Source organism: Heliconius melpomene, chromosome 6 (genome assembly GCF_056956725.1).
Source record: "Heliconius melpomene rosina isolate 202511_hmr_F chromosome 6, ASM5695672v1, whole genome shotgun sequence".
NCBI lineage: Eukaryota > Metazoa > Arthropoda > Insecta > Lepidoptera > Nymphalidae > Heliconius > Heliconius melpomene.
Window position 1 is genome coordinate 9,070,876 of NC_140394.1, and position 22,668 is coordinate 9,093,543.

Consider the following 22,668-nt stretch of genomic DNA (forward strand, 5'->3'; position numbering starts at 1 on the left):
AAATTTTATTTACTTTTATTTTAACACAAAAAATGTACAATATCAATAAATATAGTACCTATTCACTTTTGCCTATCACTTTTCTTACACACATACTGTTGTTATACAACAAGTACTATACATAATATGTTATACATATAAATTAATTGATTATACATATACAATAAAAGATATTGTGCAATTGCTAATAATATTACCAGTGATTTTTGTAATTTTTTATCGATTTTTTAATAAAGAATTTGTAAAACTGAAAAATATTGCATATATATAAACATATATATTAATAATAAATAAAATAAGCATGTATATTTTTTAATCAGAGCTAAGATATTTTTTCTCACATATGGCAACCCTGATTACTTTTGTTTCAATAATTTAAGAAAACATGGCACTAAAATAGATATATATTCCCTTTCTTTTATTGATATGATTTTTTAAGCTTCGATATAAAGCCTATTTGATGCAATGACGTAGACTGAAATTCACAACACATTTTACCTTTTTCTTATCTCAAAAAGATATGAACAATTTCGTCATTACATCATGAAATAGGCCATGTTTTTTAATAGATTTTGAATATTTTCAAACACAATTCCAATTCAAAGTTTGTCACACACCTATCTATTCATACATGTTTCTTTATGAGTATGTACAATATGATATAAATTTCTCAATATTTTTATTTTTTTTATCTTAAAATTCTATTTTCGTTTGAGCTCTATCTACAAAAATATTAAATGTATTTTTTTCATACATTTTATCTGTTGTCTTGCCCAAACCAATATGAGAGAAAAAAGAAAAGACGTTAAATTATTTTTTAATAAACATTTGTTATTTAACATAAAATGTATGCAACTTAATATAAAAAGGACTTTTTTAAGCATTAAAAACTTGACTATAGAAAACTCTTATAGTAATTTGATTTGATTGACCAGTTTAAAGTAAATTGAAAGTTGATTTTTAAACAAAAATAAAGAAAAGTTTTTTTAAATATTCAAGAAAAATTGAATCTCTTCATTGACAGCTCTAAATTATACATCGGAAAATAAAAACCATATATGGACATAAATATATACCGATTTTTTTCATTATTATTAAGGTAATAATAATAAGTATTTTTACATGTCTTTTAACAAATTAAACATTATTCTATACAATAATAGAATTTTAGAGGTACCAAAACATATATTTATGCCCATAATATTTTTATATGAATTTGTGACATTTATTGCTTTTTATAGTAATAGTTAGGCCACGAAAGAATATTTGTTTAGATAATCATAATTCGAGAGTTTAACATTAAAAATCAATACAATAAAAATATTAATTAAGCAATATAAAGGAAAGTCAAAAAAATGTAACAATATTTAATCAATTCTTGAGTTTATTTAATATATAGCAAGGAAAACACATATTCGAAAAAAAAACGTTTTTTAAACGAATTTTTACAAATCTTTTTATGCCAATACATCTTTTCAGTAAAAGATTAATTGCATTTATAGACGATATATTCAAATACGTTGGATCCTATACTAAAAAAAATTATATAAAAATATATTAAATAAGCATATAAAAGCAAATTAATTTAATTTCCATACAATAATAAATGAAATAATAGATTTTTCGAAAACGTTGTGTTAAATAGAAGATGCGAGGTGCTTTGGACAATTTTTTTTTATCGGTTATATTCAAAATCTATGGCAGTTATGACACTTGTGACGTCATAAGATCTTATTTGTAGGAAATAATTTGAAATCAATTTATTTATTCAAGTAATTAAGAAAACGTTTAGAAACATAAGAAAATAAAGTTTGAAATTCTTTTCCTACTTTAAAATAAATTGCAAAATATGTTTTATAAATTTTACTTACACATTAGAAAACACTTGGCTGAGTTAAGGAATTTTAACTTTATTAAAGATAACTAAAAAAACGTTTACGGTAAACGTTTACGGTTACATTTTGTTTTGTTAAAATTACTATATATATATATATATATATATATATATTTTGATTTTAATATCACAAGTACCATAATGCATTTAAAACTTTTTGTTCCAGTGTTTCCCAAACTTAATGCATTAAATCAATTTGCTTATTTATCCATGATATCTAAATGCTAATTAATTTTGAATTTCACTCCTCAAATTAACACATTTAAAGATTCGCCATTAATTTCAGTACAAAATCTACGTTTCCCTATAGGGAAATTATTGTATACAATAAGTTTGAGAAACATTCGATTTTTATAAAAAGCAGTGCGAAAAATATTCTCTTATTGTATCCAAATATTGACTATAGATTTTTTTCTTACATTTTTATTATTATATATAATAACTTAAAGCAACACTCGCACGGGCAGTATAAATAATTGCTTTAAATTGTTTTTGAAATCATTTGACTATGTTTTCTTACTGGATACTAGGGTTTAGGTTCACCTGTAAAACATAATATTAATATATAATAAAAAAATAATATTAGGGGGAATAAATTATTTTCATTTCCTCGCTTTGTAAAAAAGAGAAAGCACGGCGCTGAATTCGACTCACCACGTAATGTCACTAGGTTAACTTTGCCTGCTATACTATATGCGTGATTCAGCGTGAAAGGAAAAAAATCTTTGTTTTCAAATATCTATATTATTTGTCTCTCTTCAAACTATCGATATAACTTTAATATCATTCAAAAATTGCATTTTACCTTCAAAAGTCACCAAAAAATATATTTACCGTTTTTTTCCTTTTTAATATAAAAAATACACTTACTGCTTAAAAGAGAACCTTGGCAAGGAAATGCCAAACTTGGTCTCTAACCCGGTGAGTACGGGCGCCGCTACCTGGTACCCGCCGATGTGGTGCGGTCGTCTCGACGCTTCTTCCACTGCACTTGATATAGTTTGTTCGGAGCCCGCTGGACGACTGTGGATTATATTAAATGCATATGTTTATTTGTATTTATAAAAGGGTACGTCGATTGATTGATCGACGGTAGTCTTGGGTAGAGAACCTAATTTCATCAAATTGAATTTATTAAATTTAATTTGATCCACTATGTAAAACATTATCCGTGTTTTGTGTCCTCTTCCTCTTTTCTTTTTATCCTTTTTTTAATATTAATTAACTAATCAAGGTTTCAAAAAGGGACAACAGTGGTTCTTTTCAATATCATTGTCATAACTTTGACGATTCGTTGCCGCCCTAAGGTTAGGTATTTAATAATTCATGCAATTCAAAAGCGAAGAAATTTGCAGCTAGCTTCAGGGCGGCCACGGGTCGTCGACCATACTCTAAAATATAATGTTATACTCACGATCCTCCGAAGTCCACGTAGAAGAGACGTTGAAGAATTTCATACGTCACTAGCGTTACAGCGAACTGTGGTGACGAACGGAACACACGGGCTACGAACAAAATACATAATATTTTTAACATTTTTAAAGTGTTATTTCACAATTAGGAAAGGAAAATACTTATTAAAAAACGTATATAAATTTGAATGTAACGGGATTTGAACCCGCGCCTTTTTTATACGTTTTCTTAACAAGTATAATTAATATTTATATATCCAAAATCTACATTTCATACTTACTTCTACAGCAAGACAATATGGTTTTTTTTATTTATAAAAATAATTTCTCACCTATGGCTCCTTTCCAGAAAGCTCTAGCGCCTTCCTCAGCATATATCTTCCTAGTAGCATCTATCACGCCGTTATATGTGGTTTGACCTGTTCGAGCTACTACCTGGAATACAAAATAAGTTACAAGTTATACACTTCATTTTAAGGACGTCAATTAATTTGTCAGTTCCCTAAAGTTAATGCCTCAGGCTTAAGAAGAACTTCAAAAAACTTAGTTACTTGTAACTATATTTGTATATGATTTTTAATCCACCATTTAAAAAGTCCCGAGCAGTACAGACGTGGTCCCGATTTTCGTCAATTATTCCACGCACTTTAAAACTTTTAACTTACTATGTTACATGTGATAAAATTTGGTTATGATGATATATAAATGATATGATATATAAATATATACCTGTAATCTCGTCTTGATGACGTCAGCAGGTGTCACGAGGGACGCGGCCGGCACGCCCGCGATGGCGCCCGCCGCTAGCAGGGTCAAGGGATGGTTGTAGCCGTTCTCGTCGGCGAATTTAGCCTGGAAATAATTTTATTACTTGTAATATATATTTATTTTTAATTTTAATTAATATATTGTACCTTGTAGATTCTAAATTTACTAATAAAATACTAAAAAAACCTTATTATAATATAGTAATTTCCCGCAAATTGTAAATTTTATTCAATTAGTAAAAAACAATATACATCTGCAAGAATAAAAGGCAGTCCGTAAAGTAAATAAGAAATCGTGGACGGTAGTTTGATATGGTAATTATATCAACTGACGAATGTGACCCATTCTATCCGTGCCCACGGACTACTGGAAAAATATATAATACTAAATATACATTTCATTTCAAATGTGTAAAAAAATCCACAATCAGACTCCCACATAAACTGGAAAAAAATATGAAAACACTAAAAAAACTCGAAAATTTAAAAAACGACCAACCTACCTTAACATGGGCATACGCAGGAAAGTAAATAGCACTAAAAGGCACATCCCTCAGCAGGCACGCCTTCGCCCCCTTGTAGAGGCCAAAGAGGCCAAGCTCCTTGACGACACCCCACGCGCGCACCTTGCCCCCGCTCGCGATCTCGCCGGCCACTTGCAAACGAATCTTTACTATTTCTAGAGGATTTGTGAATACCACTTGTGATGCTCCCGCCTGGAAATGGAAATTAAATGTTGTATTTTATTATAGTACGGTCGAACAGTTGTGGCCGTTCTGATGTTAGCTGTAGATAGTTGCGCAGATTTGATTTTAGATATTTTTTGCACTTTTGATTGTTTTCTTACTAAGCGAACAATGCGCAAATTCAGAAAATCTACGGGCGGCCACGACACCTCGACCATACTATATCTGAGATTATGATTTTGAAGCCCTCGTTCGTCATCGATTATATTATTTTAGTTTGTTTGCAATCGACATTCCCTATCACGTTCGCTTTATTAAAGTGTACTGATTTTGTCACGACAATACTCACACAAGCACCAGCAAGAATTTCTCCACCCAATGTTATATTTCCTTTTTTATCCATTAATTTATCACGAACTAAATCATTCATCTGAAAATATATTAGCATTAATACATAACAAAAACTTGTATATCAAAATGTTACTTTCTTTTTATTAGCTTTTGGTAGAGGGAATTTAGCATTAAGACAGCCCGTTCTCACCAACGCATAATGTTCGAGACATTACGTGTTGAGACACGCAACTCAACGACGCATTTTGTCTTGTTACAAGAGAAAATAAATCTCTAAATAATAATTAAGGTCCGAATTGAAAATCTATAAAAAAAACATTACACACCGTCAATTTTATAGCTTTTTCGGGGGCCACACCAATTAATTGCGGTACCAAACCTCTATAGAGACCGAAAAACCCTTCGTGTCTTATAACTTTCTTGAAACAATCCCAAGAGTTACGATATGCCACTTCTCCTATAAAGGAGCCAGTTCTTTGATTTTGCATTCTTGTCTTTACTAGATCTATGGGATACACTGCTGATGCTCCGACGGCTGGAAATTAAAATATATTATAAGTTTCTTTGTTTTCTTCAAATATATAATTCATTGTAATATATTTAGGAATGGAAATAGGCGAAAGTTTAATTGAAAAAAAACCGTTTGTACTTCGTGTGTACTTTCAATTGTATAATTAAAATAATGGATAGTTATAAATAACTTAACTTCACGCTTTACCCCTAGCGGGGTAGTCAGAGAGAACGGAGCGCCAAACGCTACGGTCTCTACATACCATACACACGTGCCCAAACCTCCTGAGCACGTTTCTGCTAACCTACTATAAAAATATATAAAAAAAAATTCTATACATACCACCCGCAATAGAACCCAATGTAAATCTGTATGTACTTTCTAGGATTTGAATCAGTACACTCCTTTCTTCAGGACTCTGGAACAAAAACATATACAATTATTTACCAACATTCTATATAACATATACAGTGTGATGTGAAAAGCTGAAAATCTGAAATGTGTCAAATAAACCGGCAACATATTATAAAGAAAATGAACAGTTTATATAGTATGATAATATTTAAAATTTATATATTTTTAAGTGAATTTCAGCTAAAATCTAGTTTTAGATAGTATCTTCCTATCTTCACACGTTTTCTGGGTTTTGTAAAGTAAAAAATTAAAACCTAGTGTAATATCCCTCAATTTTACAGGTTCTCCTCCCTTTTAGTACCTTACAATATGAGCATATAAGCCCACCACAAAATTATTAAAACTGTTATGGTATAGCAAAGAGATTATTTAATATCATCTGCATAACTTATTGGGTATTATAAATAAATAATAAGAAGGAATTGTTATTGATCATAAATAATTAAAAATAATGAAAATAAATGATGAATTACCAAAAATACATATTTGTCTGAAATTGGCTGTAAATAAAAAAACTCATCTATTTACTTACCTAAATCAGATGTACATTTAAGTTTTAATAGCCATATTGTGAAAAAAGAGTTATATTTGAAATACTTAAGTCTTAAAATGCTGCATTTTTAAATGTTAATTTTAAACATAATATGACTATTATGAGATTTAAAGATATGACAGATTTCTTCTAGATCATAATTATTTAATATTTTGATATAAAAAGTGTTCTCTATACTACGTGCCGCCATATCCATTCACGCTGTATCACGCACATAGCAGGATAGACAGAGGGAACCTGGGAACCTAGAGTTAAACCACAGTTAAAGTTAAACCACTCCGTTTCCATTAAGACACTTGCGTTCCACATGTTTCCCAGAAATATAGCGTGGTGAGTGGCGGAATTCAACGCTGCCCTTACCAGTGCGAGCAAATGAAAATAATAAACATTTCATGTCCTTAAGTGGAACATCGAACCCACAACTGTATTTTTGAGACAGTTGTCAATTGAATGAAAATTTATTAAGGTCTTAGTTTCAAATTCACTTTTTAACAATATATGTAATATTCCCATTGTTTACAATCTATGAAATTTAAAACTATCTGTCATATCAATAATCTGTTCCTGGACCAACAGATAATATAATTTTCATACAGAAATATAACAAAGCTTATGTAAGAAAGGAAAATCCGAAATACAAGATATATAGCGAGATGTTGGCTATAACTTAAATATAACCGTGTAGCCAATTGTACCATAAAACTAATTACTAATTAATCCAAATTAGTCGAAATTGTAGTCGAATATTCTAAATTTTACCTTTTTAGCGATTGACGAAAATTTATATTTTAGCACAGATATGTTTTGGATATTTCAGGATATGACAATGTAATAATTATAGTTATTATTACTTGGGCTTATAAAAAAATTACGACATTGTCACATCCAAATACACATATACATACATTTACACATATAGCTAGAAAAGAAAAAAAAAAAATAGCCAAAATTTCACTTTTCCACAAAGATATAAACATATTATATACAAACATGACCGCGCTTACTTACCAAAAGTCGTTCCAATAATCGACTTAATTGACAAGGTTCTACTACCCCCTCCTTTTCAGCATAAGAAAGAAAATACACAGCGATAAATTAGTCGTGTTTCGCGTTATAATAAACAAACTAAATACACTAAACACTAAGTCCGGCGCTGCGAAGTCTAGACTTAGACATAGATTTAGGTCTAGACCTAAACTTAATACTAGATTTCATATACTTACCGATACAGCTTTGATTTCAGCCACTCTTCGTGTTACTTGCTTGAAGTATTGTTCAGGAGTTATGGAGTTCAAATCGTTGTATACAATCCGGCTAGAAATTAAATAATTTCATTTCATTTTATATTATATAGTATATTTTAGCCATCTTGTTAAAAAGAAAGTAACTTGTCTCTGTGAAGTACTTGATATTTAAATTATTAGTTATAATATCATCACATATTATAAGATTCTTAAGAAAATACTTAGGATACGTGCAGTAGTTTTTAACATTAGTTAGGACGAAATTGCACCCAAAACGAAAGCTCTAAACGTTCAAATAGCCATATTAATTATAGTTACTTATTGTGAATGGTACTCAAGTCCAGCATCTTAGAATATGTTCAGTCAGTTTTAATTAAAATAGTGATAATACTGAGTTCTTATTAATATAGGAAGTTAATATAGGAAAAAAAATCAATAAAAAAAATTTTTATGTTTTCTTTTTTGTGGATACCTTTATGAAAAAATTAAAGAGTTTTAATGAATTATAGGAAATAACTCTTAATATATTCATATAAAAAACATGCATGCCAAGTCTGGCACTGATAGCTCAACTATGTTTAACCAGACAAGGTAACTCCTAAGCAAAAAGAACAAACTTGTTTCAAACAGGAATCGAACCCGGAATGATGATTTTGATACACGGTGTCATCAGCTTGGTTTGCAGCATTACTATAATAATAGTTAAAATCAGCTTCACGCTGTATCCCGCACACAACAGCGTAGGCAAAGAGAACCTAGTGTTAAGATATTAGGTTCCCCACTTTCCGCCGAATTCTGGAAGCATTGCGTGTTGAGTAGCGGAACTCAACGCCGCGCTTTGCCTCGACACCAGAGCGAAGAAATGTAACCAGTCGCGTTTACACACTTTGTGCCCATGCGACACGACTGGCTTCATAGTTGATATTTGTAATTTATATTTTTCTTCTTTGTTTTTAGCTTCACGCTGTCTCTTGCATACAGCAAGATAGAAAAGTGGAACTTGAGAACCTAGTGTTACTCCGTTCCCAACCAGACTAATTTCTGGAAGCATTGTGTGTTGAGTATATACAAATAAATAAAAAGAACACAAAATAAATACAAAAAAAATAGTTCTACTGGCTATTTAAAATTTTCAGAAATAATTTACATACTTTTAAAAATAGCTTTAATTTAGTGACATTATTAACATGAAACTACCTAAAACTATTTTATATACAACAAAAACCTATTTGTCAACTTTATCAAATATTTAGTTAAGTAAGACGCACATAATATGAAATTAGCAAGAACTCCCTATCTCTTGTTATCAATACGGAAGGCTTGCTCAGTATCGATCTAGTACAGATAACTTATATATCTAATATTATATGATAAATGTCACGGTCTTTTATTGCTAACGCCGTTTCAAGTGGCGATTGAGTTTAAAATGTGTAAATACTTTTGAAAATGCATATTTTCAAAGACTCGAAGCATAGCTTATTAAATGGCGAAACTTAACGCCATGCTTTATTTTACCTAAATTAAACCTTTTAATATCATCGGCATTCTACTGTATATACATAACAATTATAGATTTTTTTAGCATCACGAATTAAGATCATCGGTTTTACACTTAATGTCCAATTTTCAATACTTTCTGACATTATGAGCAGTGGGGGAACTCAACGCTCGTTATCAGAACGTCTTGTTATCAGAGGGCAACCAAGGAAATGAAAATTATTAATTCCCATGAGTAGGAATCGAACCTACAACTGTCGCATTCAGTCATTCGAGTCAGTCATCATTTTTTCTGTTTATCCATATCCTATATCTTACAAAACAAAGTCGCTTTTTGTGTCTGTCTGAACTTTCTAACTCTTCTTCTTCTAAATCACCCAACGGATTTGGATGCGGTTTTCACCATTAGGTCGAGTATTTCTCAGGGAAGGTTTATATATAGTTTATTATTTGTACATTCTTATGTAAATTAACATAAATACGATAAATGTGTATAAAGTCCTACCCGCTGAGACACTTTGCCGCATGCGCTGCTTTAATGGTAAATACTACATGAAAAAAATGTACTGGAGTATTGTTCCTCTTAATAAGATCTACAAAAAAGCCCGCGACGGCATATTCGTATCTTTTAAGAATAACGTGTAGTGATCATATTTCTGTCTAAAAATAGTAATTTCAATATATTTTTTATTGTGAGGCATATTTTTCCATAATGGTATTAATCCTTATCCTTTAAAATACTTTATTAAATTTCTACGTTAAACGAAGATAAAATTTGCTTTTTAAACTATTTCGAAATTGCGAATAGTTTTAGAGAAAAACGCATTTAATTATTGACACATCACGCCGTTCACACATCAACTGTATCGAGTCAAATTTCACTTATCCCTTACTCTCAGCATATAAATAAGTATATTAGTTACGTTGGCCATTTAATGTAGATCAAAACTGTCTTTTCTGTTTTTCATTTTAATAAGTACTTTAGAAGTTGTTACAATATCAAAAAATCCTTGCTGCGAAACGCGCCTCGCGACGATATGCTTATACAAGCGAGTCCGCCGCGCCCGCCTGCCTTACACGCATCGGTGGTTCAGTGGTAGAATGCTCGCCTGCCACGCGGGCAGCCCGGGTTCAATTCCCGGCCGATGCATTTTATTTAATTTTCTTCACAGGCAGCCACGTAGTGCTTGCTTTTCATCAGGGACAGAATATCCTCTTCAGCATTAACCACAAGCGTTTGTGTTGTTGCATTAGGGTTTAATTAATTTTCACATTATTTTAAGTGCTTTGCAAACATACATTATATGAATAATCCAGTAGTAAAAGCGGGCGAAGCCGCAATAGGGTCGCTAGTTTTTAATATAATAAACCCTCAATCCTACTACATATATATGTCTGTATATGTAATAAACTAATATCGCTAAGTAACATAATGTGGTCTCCATGGAACATTCGAAGGTAATTATTTACTTACTACCACCACTTACAGTTACGTTGTAATGTTGACGTTAACTATGACGTACACATAAGTTTAAAGTAGAGCATTTGCTAGAGTCGAGGCCAGTCGTGGCGCAGGGGAACAAGTAGGCCACTATAAATGAGTTCGATTCTCACTCAAGGAAATTAAATATTTAATATTTTCTTTTAACAGGCAATGTCTCGAGAATTCAGCTGAACGTGGGAACCGGAAGCGAAAAGTGGAGTTCCCAGATTCCTTCTGCTTACACTGTTATGCGAGGTACAGTGTGAAGAAAAAAATAACTTACCCATTAGTTTGATGTATCATGTCACAAAGCGTAAACAATATATCGACTTCCAGCGGAGTGACCTGACTCATCATTTGAGCGGAGTGAAGGAACTCTTCCTTGGTGACCTCCTGCGTTCTGTGTCCGTTGCTAGCGTTCAAATATACGCGTTTTATTAGCTCCATATTGTTTAAGAGGGAATTGAACGCCATGTAATATGGGAAACTGATTTTGCGTTCCCCTTGTGGGAATCCTGACGCCTGAAATATAAGTTTTAATGTTACGTAAAAAGGTAGTATATACATTTCTTTTTAAAGTATGGATTACCTACTTAGAAATAACATTAAAAAATAACTATTATTAATTGGTCAGTAACCATAAGACACTTGAGTGACAGACATTTGAGTGCAGTGCAGTGCAAATGCATGTATGAGATCTATTAGCTATATATATTATTTTTTATTAGGTATATCTGTTCATTACAATTTCAATTTCGCATAAAAATAAATTTGATCAATTAATATTGTAATTTTGTATTGTATTTAAGTAGTTAGTTTTAAGTTAAAAAGAAAATATATTCATTTAATACATAAATAGATATTATTTCACGAGACTACGAATTGAATAATAAAGGATGTAGGGGCCGTACGATATTCTTTAGGGGGCCGTTCTTATTAATTGGCAAGTGAGACCAAAGATTAAAAAAACTGTTATTTTTTAAATCATAGGTTTTATAGATTTAGAACTGAACCGCAAATGTTTATTAAGATTTAATTTTGAATTGAATTCTTGATATATGGCGTTTCGATCGTGCCAGATGAGCACAATTCATTTCGCCAATGTCACGTTAAGATTTAATTTAAAAAATAATAATCGGTTCTTTATTTATGGCGCTTCGAGCGTGCCAGTTGAGCACTATTCACTTCGCCAATGTCACGTTGTAAAAAAAAAAAAATAATTTAGCCTATCAATGTCAAATCTGTCAGAATTTGACAGTGACATTTAAATTCAAACTGTGGTATTATTATAAGTTCAACGTGACATTGGCGAAATGAATTGTGCTCAACTGGCACGCTCGAAACGCCATATACCGAGAAATCAATCAATTATTATAAGTTATTTTATATGAATTATAGCAATTGTCTCATTATTAATTATTTCATTCTACACATACGACAAATATCCATACAAAAAAAATGACCAAAATTACTTACATTAATAACTTTCGTTTTCAACTCCTTAGTTAATAGGTGGTTTTTGACACTCAACATGATATCTCTGAAGTCGCCCGCACTGATGAACCCACTACCATCTTTGTCACATTTCTTGAACGCTTCTACTCCATACTCCTCGTGGAAATCGTGGAGGAACTGACTGAACTCGGGATAAGTTACTAGACGTTTTTTGTCCTAAAAATGAATGTAGATAAAAATTATACAATAATAAAAAAAAAACTTATAAATTAATTTAATGTATAATTAAAATAAAAAATTGTTATAAGTATTTTTAACGCATTGGTTTTAAAATAATACATAAGAAAATATACATGGTAAAGCAATTATATTCTATGAAAAATGTTCTATGATATAGATTGGATTAGAGCTTATAAACTTGAATGGTATATAAATAAGGTGAACTTAAAATAAAATATACACATTCCCCTAAAATCATTAGCTAAAGTTAGAATAATATATAGGACGAACTAAATTATCTCTAAGTCCTTTCAGAAAAATGCTTTAAAAATAAAATATGTAAAAATAAATACGACCAATATTTAAAAACACATTGTTTCTGTACAGGAAGATAAAGGTCATAAATCAAATGTCAAATATTTTTTCGTAAGTATACGGAAATAAGATACCTATAAGTTTAATATTATTATTATTCTTATATAAAAAGAGCCTACAATTCTTATTTTTCTTACCTTTCCAAAGTACAATCGTACGAAGGTACTCTCCATGTTGAATGGTAATTTCTTGTGGAGTGCCGTTTTACGCATGACTTCAGCGAACTCATCTGAAAAAAATAATATTTTATACATACATACAAGATCATTTATTGTCTTTATAACGGGTATAATGTTTCACTTTAAACGCAAGGGTCATAGGTTCGTTTTTCATGCAATGTTTATATGTGAATATATATTAATCTATTTGCTCTATCCTCAGGAACGCCAAACGCTGCAGTCTCTGCATACCTCTTTCTCCTCGTCCACCATCTTTAACTTCTCATTCTCTACGAGGGGTCCTTATGCATTTAAATTTAATATAAGAAAAAGTAAGACTCAATAGGCGGGGAAAAAGGCAGGTTCTAAATCAAAAGCAATTATCTTCACACTATATTCTGAATCTTCTGTGTTCGGGCATCTTTGTAGGATAGGTGCCTACAAAGATGCCCGAACACTAGGGTGTTAAGATCCTTCGTTTCCCACTTTCCGCTGAATTTTTGCGTGTTGGCGCAATTAAACGCCGAGTTTTTTGTTTTGGTTCTAAGTTCTAAGTAATTCAATTTAATCTACAAGTTGCATTGTAGTATCTGCATTACTTTAATTTGCCCTTGAAAATTTCTAATACAATTCTACAGTTTTAGTTAATACAATGTTATGTTAATACAAGTCACTTTTAAATTACTATTTATTATTTTATAGCACGCGACTTGATTACCAAGTAAGATAAAAAAAAATAAACATATGTATGTATATATAATAACGTTACAATGTAGTTAGGTTTAAGTGTATACCAGTAGCAACTTTCCGCTACAAATTTCTCGATAATTTTGATCCAGTAATTGCTTACTGACCTTTGAAATGGTCAAATTTAAGTATAGACACTAAAAAATCTTCTTTGAAAAAGAAATATATATTGAGATTTCTTAATTTTCACTTCAAAATATCTATCATAAAAATAAATATTTATGTTCCTTTATATTTATCTATAACATTAAAAAAAAGAGCTCGAGGTCGTACCGTATATCCTTTACCTAGATGATAACAATGCTGTCTTTATAAACTTCTATATTTTTACGTATATATGTGTATTAATATTTCTATTAACATTCCTTTTAAAATAGAATTTGTGGAGCAAAATTTACGAATAGCTAAAGTGCACCAATTGTAGTTTAACTGAAATTTTAAACCAGTTTTGGACGAACTCGTCAGATAAAGGCAGTTTTTATCAACGACCACGAATCATTCAATCCAACGCATGTCTTTGAGTTGCATAATTTTAAAGTCAGGTCAATTTAGACAGCGCACACTTGGTGTAACAATGACGTATTTGCAATTTTTAGATAATTGTAGGAGATGGAACTTTTCTACGTATTTAAATTAAGTTCAATATTAGACAGTTTTAAAAAAAAATAATTAGATTATAATTATTTTATAATAATTATAATCTCCTTATGAGAGATATTGTGTTGTTTTTAAGAGTAGTAACACTTCATTTAATTCAAATACATAATTAAAAGGAATCGAAAGGGCATTTTTTATATAATCGTACATTCAATTACTGTACTCACGTGCCAAGTTAATATTACATCGATCGGCAATACCAGGTCAATGCTCCTTTAGTTTTATGTAGCACGTTAATTCATTTAAAAATTTGGCTTGTATTCATATAATTATATCTTTTATTTATAGCTTCACGCTCTATCCCGCATGTAACCCAGTGTTAGGACACTCCGCTGCCTATTTTCCGTCGAACTGGAGGCATTGCGTGTTGAGTGGCGAAACGCAACGTCGCGCTTTGCCTAGACACAAAAGCGCAATAATGAAAATATTAAATATTTCATTTCCTCGAGTGTGGATCGAACCCACAACCTGCCATGTATACAGTAACACGCTTGCGGCACGACTGACCTAAATAAGTTAGTTTTATATTGCACTTTCAGGCAGGGAAATGTGTATATTATTGACATGAGGTTTTTGTGACTTTGATCTCCAACTGTGGTAACTTTAAAATTACTAAATCCCAGGTCTGTGTAGTTAAAACACGGTGTTGGGATCTGCCATAATTAAAATTGGTGGAAAGTTCCGAATCGAGTGTCTAAACACTAAATCTCAACAATTATGAACATATTACGGGTCTCTCTACCTATTCCACCAAAGGACTAGAAAACCTAAGAACCCAGAAAAACCTAAAAAAGAGCCAAGTCAGCCACTCACCAAAAGCGACGAGCCCATTGCCATTAGTGTCGAACAGTTGGAAGGCGGTCTTGTAAAGCGCGTCCGGCACACAGAGCAGACCCTCGAACGCTTGGAACTCGGAGAACGATATGAACCCATCTTTGTCCATATCGACGATGCCCGCGATGAGCTTAACCGATTCCTTGTTGTAGTCATCTGGAAAGAATTGGAGCTATTTAATGCTAGTTAAGAACTAATTAACGTTTATAAGTACCGCTGTTAGTGTACCTTAATAGTAAATAAAGTAAATCTAGATTTTAAGAAATTTAGACGCATAACTAACTGCTTTAGCTAAATTTATAAAACCATTTGCAATTTGTTACAGAAATAGAATTTTTCTTATCTTTTATTTATTTTTTTAGCTTAGAAAAAAATCCATACTGAATCTGGTTTCTGTCGATCTTCAAAGAAAATATTTACATGACTTGTTGCCTAGGAAAGATGATTCAATTATGTATAAATTTATGCACATTTAGCTCTAAGGCGAAGTCCAAGTACTTTGTTTAGTAAAAGATTATAGGAGCATAATATCTTACATAATACTAAAAATCGAATGAGATATTTAGCGCGCCGTTCAAAATTTAGCGGAAAATAGGGAATGGAAGTGTCTTAATGGGAACGGAGTGTCTTAACACTAAGTTTCAAAGGTGTAACCTGATATGTGCGGGATTACAATACAGTTAAAAATCTCGTACGTTTCAAAAGACTAAAAGTTAACACCTATATCAGCATTATGTTAATATTTGCTTAAGCTACGTCACTTTTAGATAAAATGTCAAAAGATAAGATAAGGTATGGTATTATCTAACAATCTAACATCTGACATAGTATCTAGTTACATATATATATGTTTTAAAATAATTTACTACCAAATAAAATTTCTTAGTAAATTAAGTTAAGTATGCCATAAACTTATATAGTTTACCTATAGGTAAATTAATTTTGTTCTATTAATATAACGTAATTATATTGTACAGAAAGATAATAATATTCTATTGATAATAATTGATTGATTTTTTTAGTTAGTTTTCAAGATAATTACGTTATTGTCAATCACACTTAGCATAAATGGATTTAAAAAATATATCTTTTATTAAAAATATACTATTTAATAAATTACAAAAAATATCTATTATTATTTACAAAATTTCCTCATTTCTTAACTAGAAAATATTATTATTTAGTTCCATATAAATTATATAATAATCATAAATTGCGTTTTTTATAAAGTTTCCAAATAACTTTAAAAAACACAACTAATATGTATAAAAAAATATAGACACATTAGAACAATATTGACTTACCTTCGTCAAACAAGCCAAGAAACTTTCGGACGAAATCTTCACTAGTGATGTATTTTTCGCCATTTTTCTCTATCGATGCATATTTCAAGAAAATTTCATGAAGTCGGTCTGTGTCGGCCCGTTTTAAATAACCAGCCCCCTAGAACAAGAAATAAATAAATTAATATGTATAATTTTCTATTTTAGTTCTTGTATACAATTTATTAAGATTTTGGTATAATTAAGTTGGATTTGTTTATTTATATGAAATAATATTAACAATAATAAAATTGTGTCACAATTTTTCTTAACTACCTACGATAACTAAGTAGGTAGGTTTAACCTACTATGACTTATAAAAAAAAAGTTTTGGCTGAAAACTGTATTTTCAGATTTTTTATTCTACAGAATAAAAATAAAAAAATATATAAAGTTGATAGTGAAAAGGAAATACATTATCTTGATTGTTTACTTTGCCGCATTTCAACCTTCACATCGCCGCACCTGATTGCAATTTTTTAATAACATCGAAATGAGTGCAAAAATTCTCCATATTTTTATAGTTTATTAAATAAAAATAATTGCTCTTTACATTTTTTTTTTTTTTGAGAATTAATATATAATTATAAACTAAAAAAAATACAGTAAATAATCTTAATTCAATATTATTAAATGGTCGAATTCATACTTTTTTTTTATTAACTCACTCTAAGGTTCTCAAATAAATTTTAAAAGAATAAATTTTTGTATTTAGATAAATTTATTTATATATGTAGATGTGTAGAATAACTCTTACGCTGAACTTGGCCTAATTAAATAATCCTTTTTACATGTATCACGAACGTAGTACCAAGAAATTGCAATCGATTTTATTAACTTATCTGTGGTTATATATATTACTTACGCCATATAGGTATTTCAATTCGATAAGGAAAATATAACAAAGGGAAAAAAAATTGCGGTTTTTATTGATATCATTTTTGCCACCATAGATAATATATTAATTATAAATAAAAGTAAAAATGGGTATATTACTTGATATTTCGTAGGGCAGTAGTCTACTCAAATTGATATACTGTAAGTAAAATGTAAAGGTCACCTCGCCACGTCCATACGTCCATGGCATTATAAATTATCATTATTTCTTATCGGTGTACAAGTTAAAATTTAAAATATTTTTTATCTGTTCTACAGATACAACACGAAGAAAATATTTATTACGTAAGTACTTTGATTATTTATATTTTTTAATACATTAACATTAAATTAAAAAATACTAAATAAAGATATTGAGGTCGACGCGACGGATGTAGGCTCGACTCCCATTCGGGGTGTTGAAATATTTATTATTTTCATTTCCTCGCTCTTGTCCACTATTCAACACACAATGCCTCAAGAATTTGGCGGAAGGTAGGGAATAGAAGTGTTTTAACACTAGGTCCTGAGATTCCCTGTCTACCCTGATATATGCGAAATACAGGGTAAAGCTGAAAAAAAATGTTTTTCAAACATTATTAATATAAAACGTACACATATATCCTTAGTAGGTAGGTTTATTCAAGGACTTATTAAGTTAAAAAGGTTTTAGCCCTATTATAACATGTTTACAATACGAATAATCTATTGTTATTAGTTTATCAAAGTAACCTAGTTTCGAGCCGATTGCCAACAGATTGTTGCTAAGTGTCAGAGCATTGCTATATAATAATGTATGGCGCACGTTCCATACTAAATATAACACACATGTTTAAATGTTACATATAAACAGTGTTACAACTCTGAAATCACGAGGTTAAATATTAACACAGATTTTTTTGGTTATTTATATGACCAAAAAAGATAAAAAAGAGGGAAATTTACCGGTATCTACCGGTGATCCGTCAATCCAATTACATCCGTAAATGTCCTCTTTAAAAGATAACAATTTAAAAATTGAATAATCATTGTTCGATATATCAAATTTCGTGGTAAAGAAATACTTGTGACGTAAAATTCTTATTATCCATATTCAAATACTAGCGGACGCGCGCCGCTTCGCTTGCGTATTTAAGGGTGAATTTTGAATAACCCATGAAACATGTGTTCAATCAAATATTTTTAAGAGACTAAATTTCAAATTTTATAAAAATCGGTGACGATTTAAAGATTTTTCCATACAAACTTTCAACCCCTTATTGGCACCCTTAGGGGGTGAATTCTAGAAAACCATGAAACATGTGTTTAACTATATACCTTTAAGAGTCTAAATTTCAAATGTTATAAAAATTGGTGACGACTTAAAAAAAACCTATACAAACTTTCAACCCCTTATTTGCACCCTTAGGGGGAGAATTCTAGAAAACTATGAAACACGTGTTCAATTAAATACTTTTAAAAATCTAAATTTCAAATTTTATAAAAATCGGTGCCGATTTAAATTTTTTTCCATACAAACTTTGAACCCCTATTTCACCCCTTTAGGGTTAAAATTTTTCAAAATCCCTTCTTAGTGGATGTCCAGATTACGAAAGTAAACTTTTATCCAAATTTAAGGTTTCTACCATCAGCGGTTACGGCTGTGCGTGCGTCTTACCTCAGTCAGTGAGGACAAGTCCTTTTATATATATAGATTATGCACAGAAAAAAAATTGTGAAATAAATAAGTGAATATTTAACAGCATGTTAGATTATTTTTTAGAAAACAAATTAAATATGACAATGTATGGAGAAAAACCATTTAAAAAAAACATTTAGATCGTGTTTTGTACTCGCTTCGGCAATACATATTATAAAACAAAGAACCACTTGATTGTGTGTCCTACAATATTTAAAAAAAAGTGAATATGTCATTGTTGCACCTAGTGATCGATATAATTTGCTAAATTAACTATTAAAGAAAAAAATAGCATGAATAGTATCGACAGAAACATATTTTGGCATTCAAAACAATATACACTAGTTTTTACCTGCGGTTATATCCACTTGGTCTAATGTAAATAACTAAGGGTTGTGTATGACACATGAGTCACGCCATTTATAGCCTTCCTTAAATAAATGGACCATAGAATACAAAAAGATTGATGACAACTCTTAACAAGTAGCTTCTGAGATTAAGGTGTTTTAATATAGATTACAGTACACAATTACACAATAAATATTTATTTATAGTTGAAACACGTGTTAAATGTGAAAGAGTGTGAGTGTGTGATCTAAAAAAGTAATTAAATCGACTTACTTAACGGTACTCACCTAGCTATAGAAATTAAAATCCTGTTTACCTATTTATATTTCGCTAAGCATTCTGTTCAAAGCTGAAACGCTAAAATTAAGTTTAAATTTTCATCACATCTCTGCTTTTTTTTTAAATAGATTTAATTTTTAAGTCTAACAGCAAAAGGAATCAAAATCCAAAACTATCTACGATTTCTAAGTTTTAAAATAATTTAATGTACTTACATAGTACTTAAATAGTTTTCTAGTTTTAAAATATTATTTTAGCTTCACGCTATATCCCACACATAGCGGGGTGGCGAGGGGGAACCTGGGAACCTAGTTTTAAGATACTTCCGTTCTCCTCTTTCCGCCGAAATCTGGAGGCATTGCGTGTTGAGTAGCAGAACGTTGAGTTCCACCATATCTATACCACAACAGTTATTTATAGGAATTTTGGTGAACAACATTCTTTTAAATGGTATAATTTTTTTATTTAGAGTTAAGGAAACTTGCCAAATTACAATAGTGAACACTAGCTTCAAATCGGTTAAGCTGTTTTTGGGATTAGCGTGAACAAACGCACCGATAACGCAAACATACAAAAATTACGTAGTGCTCAGACACTCCGTTCCCCACTTTCAGCCGAACTCCGGAGACATTGCATGTTGAGTGGCAGAACTTAACGCCGCGCTTTGCCTCGACACCAGAGCGATGAAATATGCGAATAGAAATATAAACAAAGAATATTTCACATTCTCGAGTGGGGATCGAACCTACAATCGTCGCTTTAGTCGTCGCTTCACCCTAATAGTATAATGTTGCCGCTAATCAAAAAAACACTTAACCTTAACTATGATATGTATTAAAAACAAAAAGAAATGGGCATAGTTTAAATATTACTTTTACCTACACTTCCAAAAAGTATAATCTTATTTGAGATTATCTCACATTTGGCTTCAACAAACGGAACAAAAATTAATCTTAATGTGTTACTGAAGTAATATGTGATATTGTCACATTATTTTTGGGTCAAGTATTATAATTCTCAAGCACCATCATGGCTCATAACCTGTTTATTACTTTAAAATTTCTATGTTTAGGTATTTTCATATTTTCCATCTACTAAATATAATAATTAAGTTTTTTAATTTACCAAAATTCAAATGTTTAAGTTATCACATGTATAAAAAAATAATTATTACATAATTCTTCATAAATGATCTCTTATGGGGAAAAATGTGTAATAATATTACAGCATTTAGGGTCAAGATAAGCTGTTATCAGTCATTCGTATTGAGCGTGTTCATATATCATACAGAGCTAAAACTAAAAAAGAGTTGCCAAATTATATACTTCTAAGAAGATACTTCCTCTTTTTTAGTTTCATGGTATGCTGCATATAGCAGGGTAAGCAGAGGGAACTTAGTACAAAGACCTTAAGTTTCTCACATTCTGTCCAATTTTTTAAATATTGCATGTATCGGAGGAACTTAAAGCTGTGCTTTGTCTTGTTACCAGTGAGAGGAAATTAAAATAATTAATTTATCTGCTGAGAATCAAACCTATAACCTTTGCATTTATAGTCAGATGCTATGCCGCTGCACCATAAGATCGTCATATATTATATAGACAAAGTTTAAGAGTTGCCAAATTATAAACATCTTAGAAGTAATTTCTATTTATAATATGTGTATTTTTAAATTTGTATTACCATAGTAATTAGTTTGTACTACTATGACATATTTAGAATAGCTTAAATTAAAAAACTTAAAGATGCTACTGGACAATTTTTTTGTATTTGTATTTATACTATATTTTAGCAAAAAAAGTCAGATATGGGGCACAAAGTGTCACTGTAAACATGACTGGTTGTAGGTTCGATCCCCACTGAAAGAAATTAAATATTAATAAATATATTTATTTAAATTTACATTTCCATCTCCTTGCTCTGGTGTCTAGGTTGTTGAGTGGTGCTGTCAAAGCTGATTTTAATTTAACAAAAATAAATATAATATAGAATTAATAGTTAAATATATGTATAAAACAAAAGCTATAGATATAAAATATCTTATCTTGTTGAATGTTGTTTGTCTTAATAATGAAATTAAAATAATTTGTACCGTGCAAAATTTAAATAAATTAATGTGGGTATATTACTGTTTCAATTACAACAATTGTATGTATTTAATATTACAATGTGAAGTTAATATTCAAATTATTATATTAATATTGAAAATTAAAGTTCTATGTTAAATAAACAAATTAGTTGATGTTATTTAGGAACAGAATATAAATAATATACAAATACATTATAAATCAAACCCAATATAGTAGCCAGTAAGGCTCAGTATCCAAAATCACCACTTATATTATTCACTAGCAAATATATTATACACTATTAACAAATGATTATTGTAATTATACCAAAACTATACTTCATTTAAAATACACTCTGAAATATGATTATTAAGAAATGTGAAGTTACCCGGTGTACAGTCATTTTGTTGTCGAGACTCGAATTGAACTGAATTAATGAATATTGAAGCAGTCGACGAAACAGATAAGAATATTTTATCTAGTTTGTACAAGCAACATACGTAATATAGTACATAATCATATTGTGCACATCATTCAAGAAGATTGACATATTGCAAATATTGTATACATGTACATATAAGCTACAAAATATATGAAGTGAAAGTGAAAAGTAGAAAATAATTTTTTAATCAGGTAAGAAAAATGTAAATTACTAATCAATTTTCGTGTAGAGAGAGATATTAATATATTTATAGAAAAAACATTTTACAATTAATTTCTCACATATTCCATGCAAAGGTCAAAGAGGTTAGTTCTGATTATCTAACAATCTGAAGTAATGAGCAATTGTTTGACGATACACGATAAAGCTTATCTATAACAATAGTTAAATATAATAA

General features: G+C 30.3%; 2 protein-coding genes across 5 annotated transcripts in view; one reads left to right on the top strand and one right to left on the bottom strand.

The window, feature by feature from the left end:
* The window catches only part of aralar1 (calcium-binding mitochondrial carrier protein aralar1), a 24,805-nt gene continuing 2,137 nt past the window's right edge, over positions 1 to 22,668 (bottom strand). For 2 of the 3 annotated variants that reach the window (XM_085186200.1, XM_085186198.1), the window contains exons 2-16: positions 16,562 to 16,700; positions 15,237 to 15,413; positions 12,999 to 13,090; positions 12,289 to 12,483; positions 11,096 to 11,334; positions 7,812 to 7,902; positions 5,964 to 6,039; positions 5,437 to 5,645; positions 5,109 to 5,189; positions 4,577 to 4,789; positions 4,036 to 4,158; positions 3,639 to 3,741; positions 3,309 to 3,399; positions 2,765 to 2,917; positions 1 to 2,437 (exon numbers count right to left, since the gene is read on the bottom strand). In XM_085186200.1, the coding sequence (XP_085042326.1) occupies positions 2,434 to 2,437; positions 2,765 to 2,917; positions 3,309 to 3,399; positions 3,639 to 3,741; positions 4,036 to 4,158; positions 4,577 to 4,789; positions 5,109 to 5,189; positions 5,437 to 5,645; positions 5,964 to 6,039; positions 7,812 to 7,902; positions 11,096 to 11,334; positions 12,289 to 12,483; positions 12,999 to 13,090; positions 15,237 to 15,413; positions 16,562 to 16,700 (1,986 nt within the window). In that variant the 3' untranslated portion in view covers positions 1 to 2,433. Of the gene's footprint in view, positions 2,438 to 2,764; positions 2,918 to 3,308; positions 3,400 to 3,638; positions 3,742 to 4,035; positions 4,159 to 4,576; positions 4,790 to 5,108; positions 5,190 to 5,436; positions 5,646 to 5,963; positions 6,040 to 7,811; positions 7,903 to 11,095; positions 11,335 to 12,288; positions 12,484 to 12,998; positions 13,091 to 15,236; positions 15,414 to 16,561; positions 16,701 to 22,217; positions 22,333 to 22,668 lie in introns of those variants that run through there. The other variant, XM_085186199.1, reaches the window with a different exon arrangement.
* LOC146538393 (uncharacterized) overlaps positions 17,624 to 22,668 on the top strand; it is an 18,916-nt gene continuing 13,871 nt past the window's right edge. The window contains exon 1 of one of the 2 annotated variants that reach the window (XM_085186202.1): positions 17,624 to 17,761. The gene's annotated coding sequence lies outside the window, so the exon portion shown is untranslated. Of the gene's footprint in view, positions 17,762 to 22,321; positions 22,463 to 22,668 lie in introns of those variants that run through there. The other variant, XM_085186201.1, reaches the window with a different exon arrangement.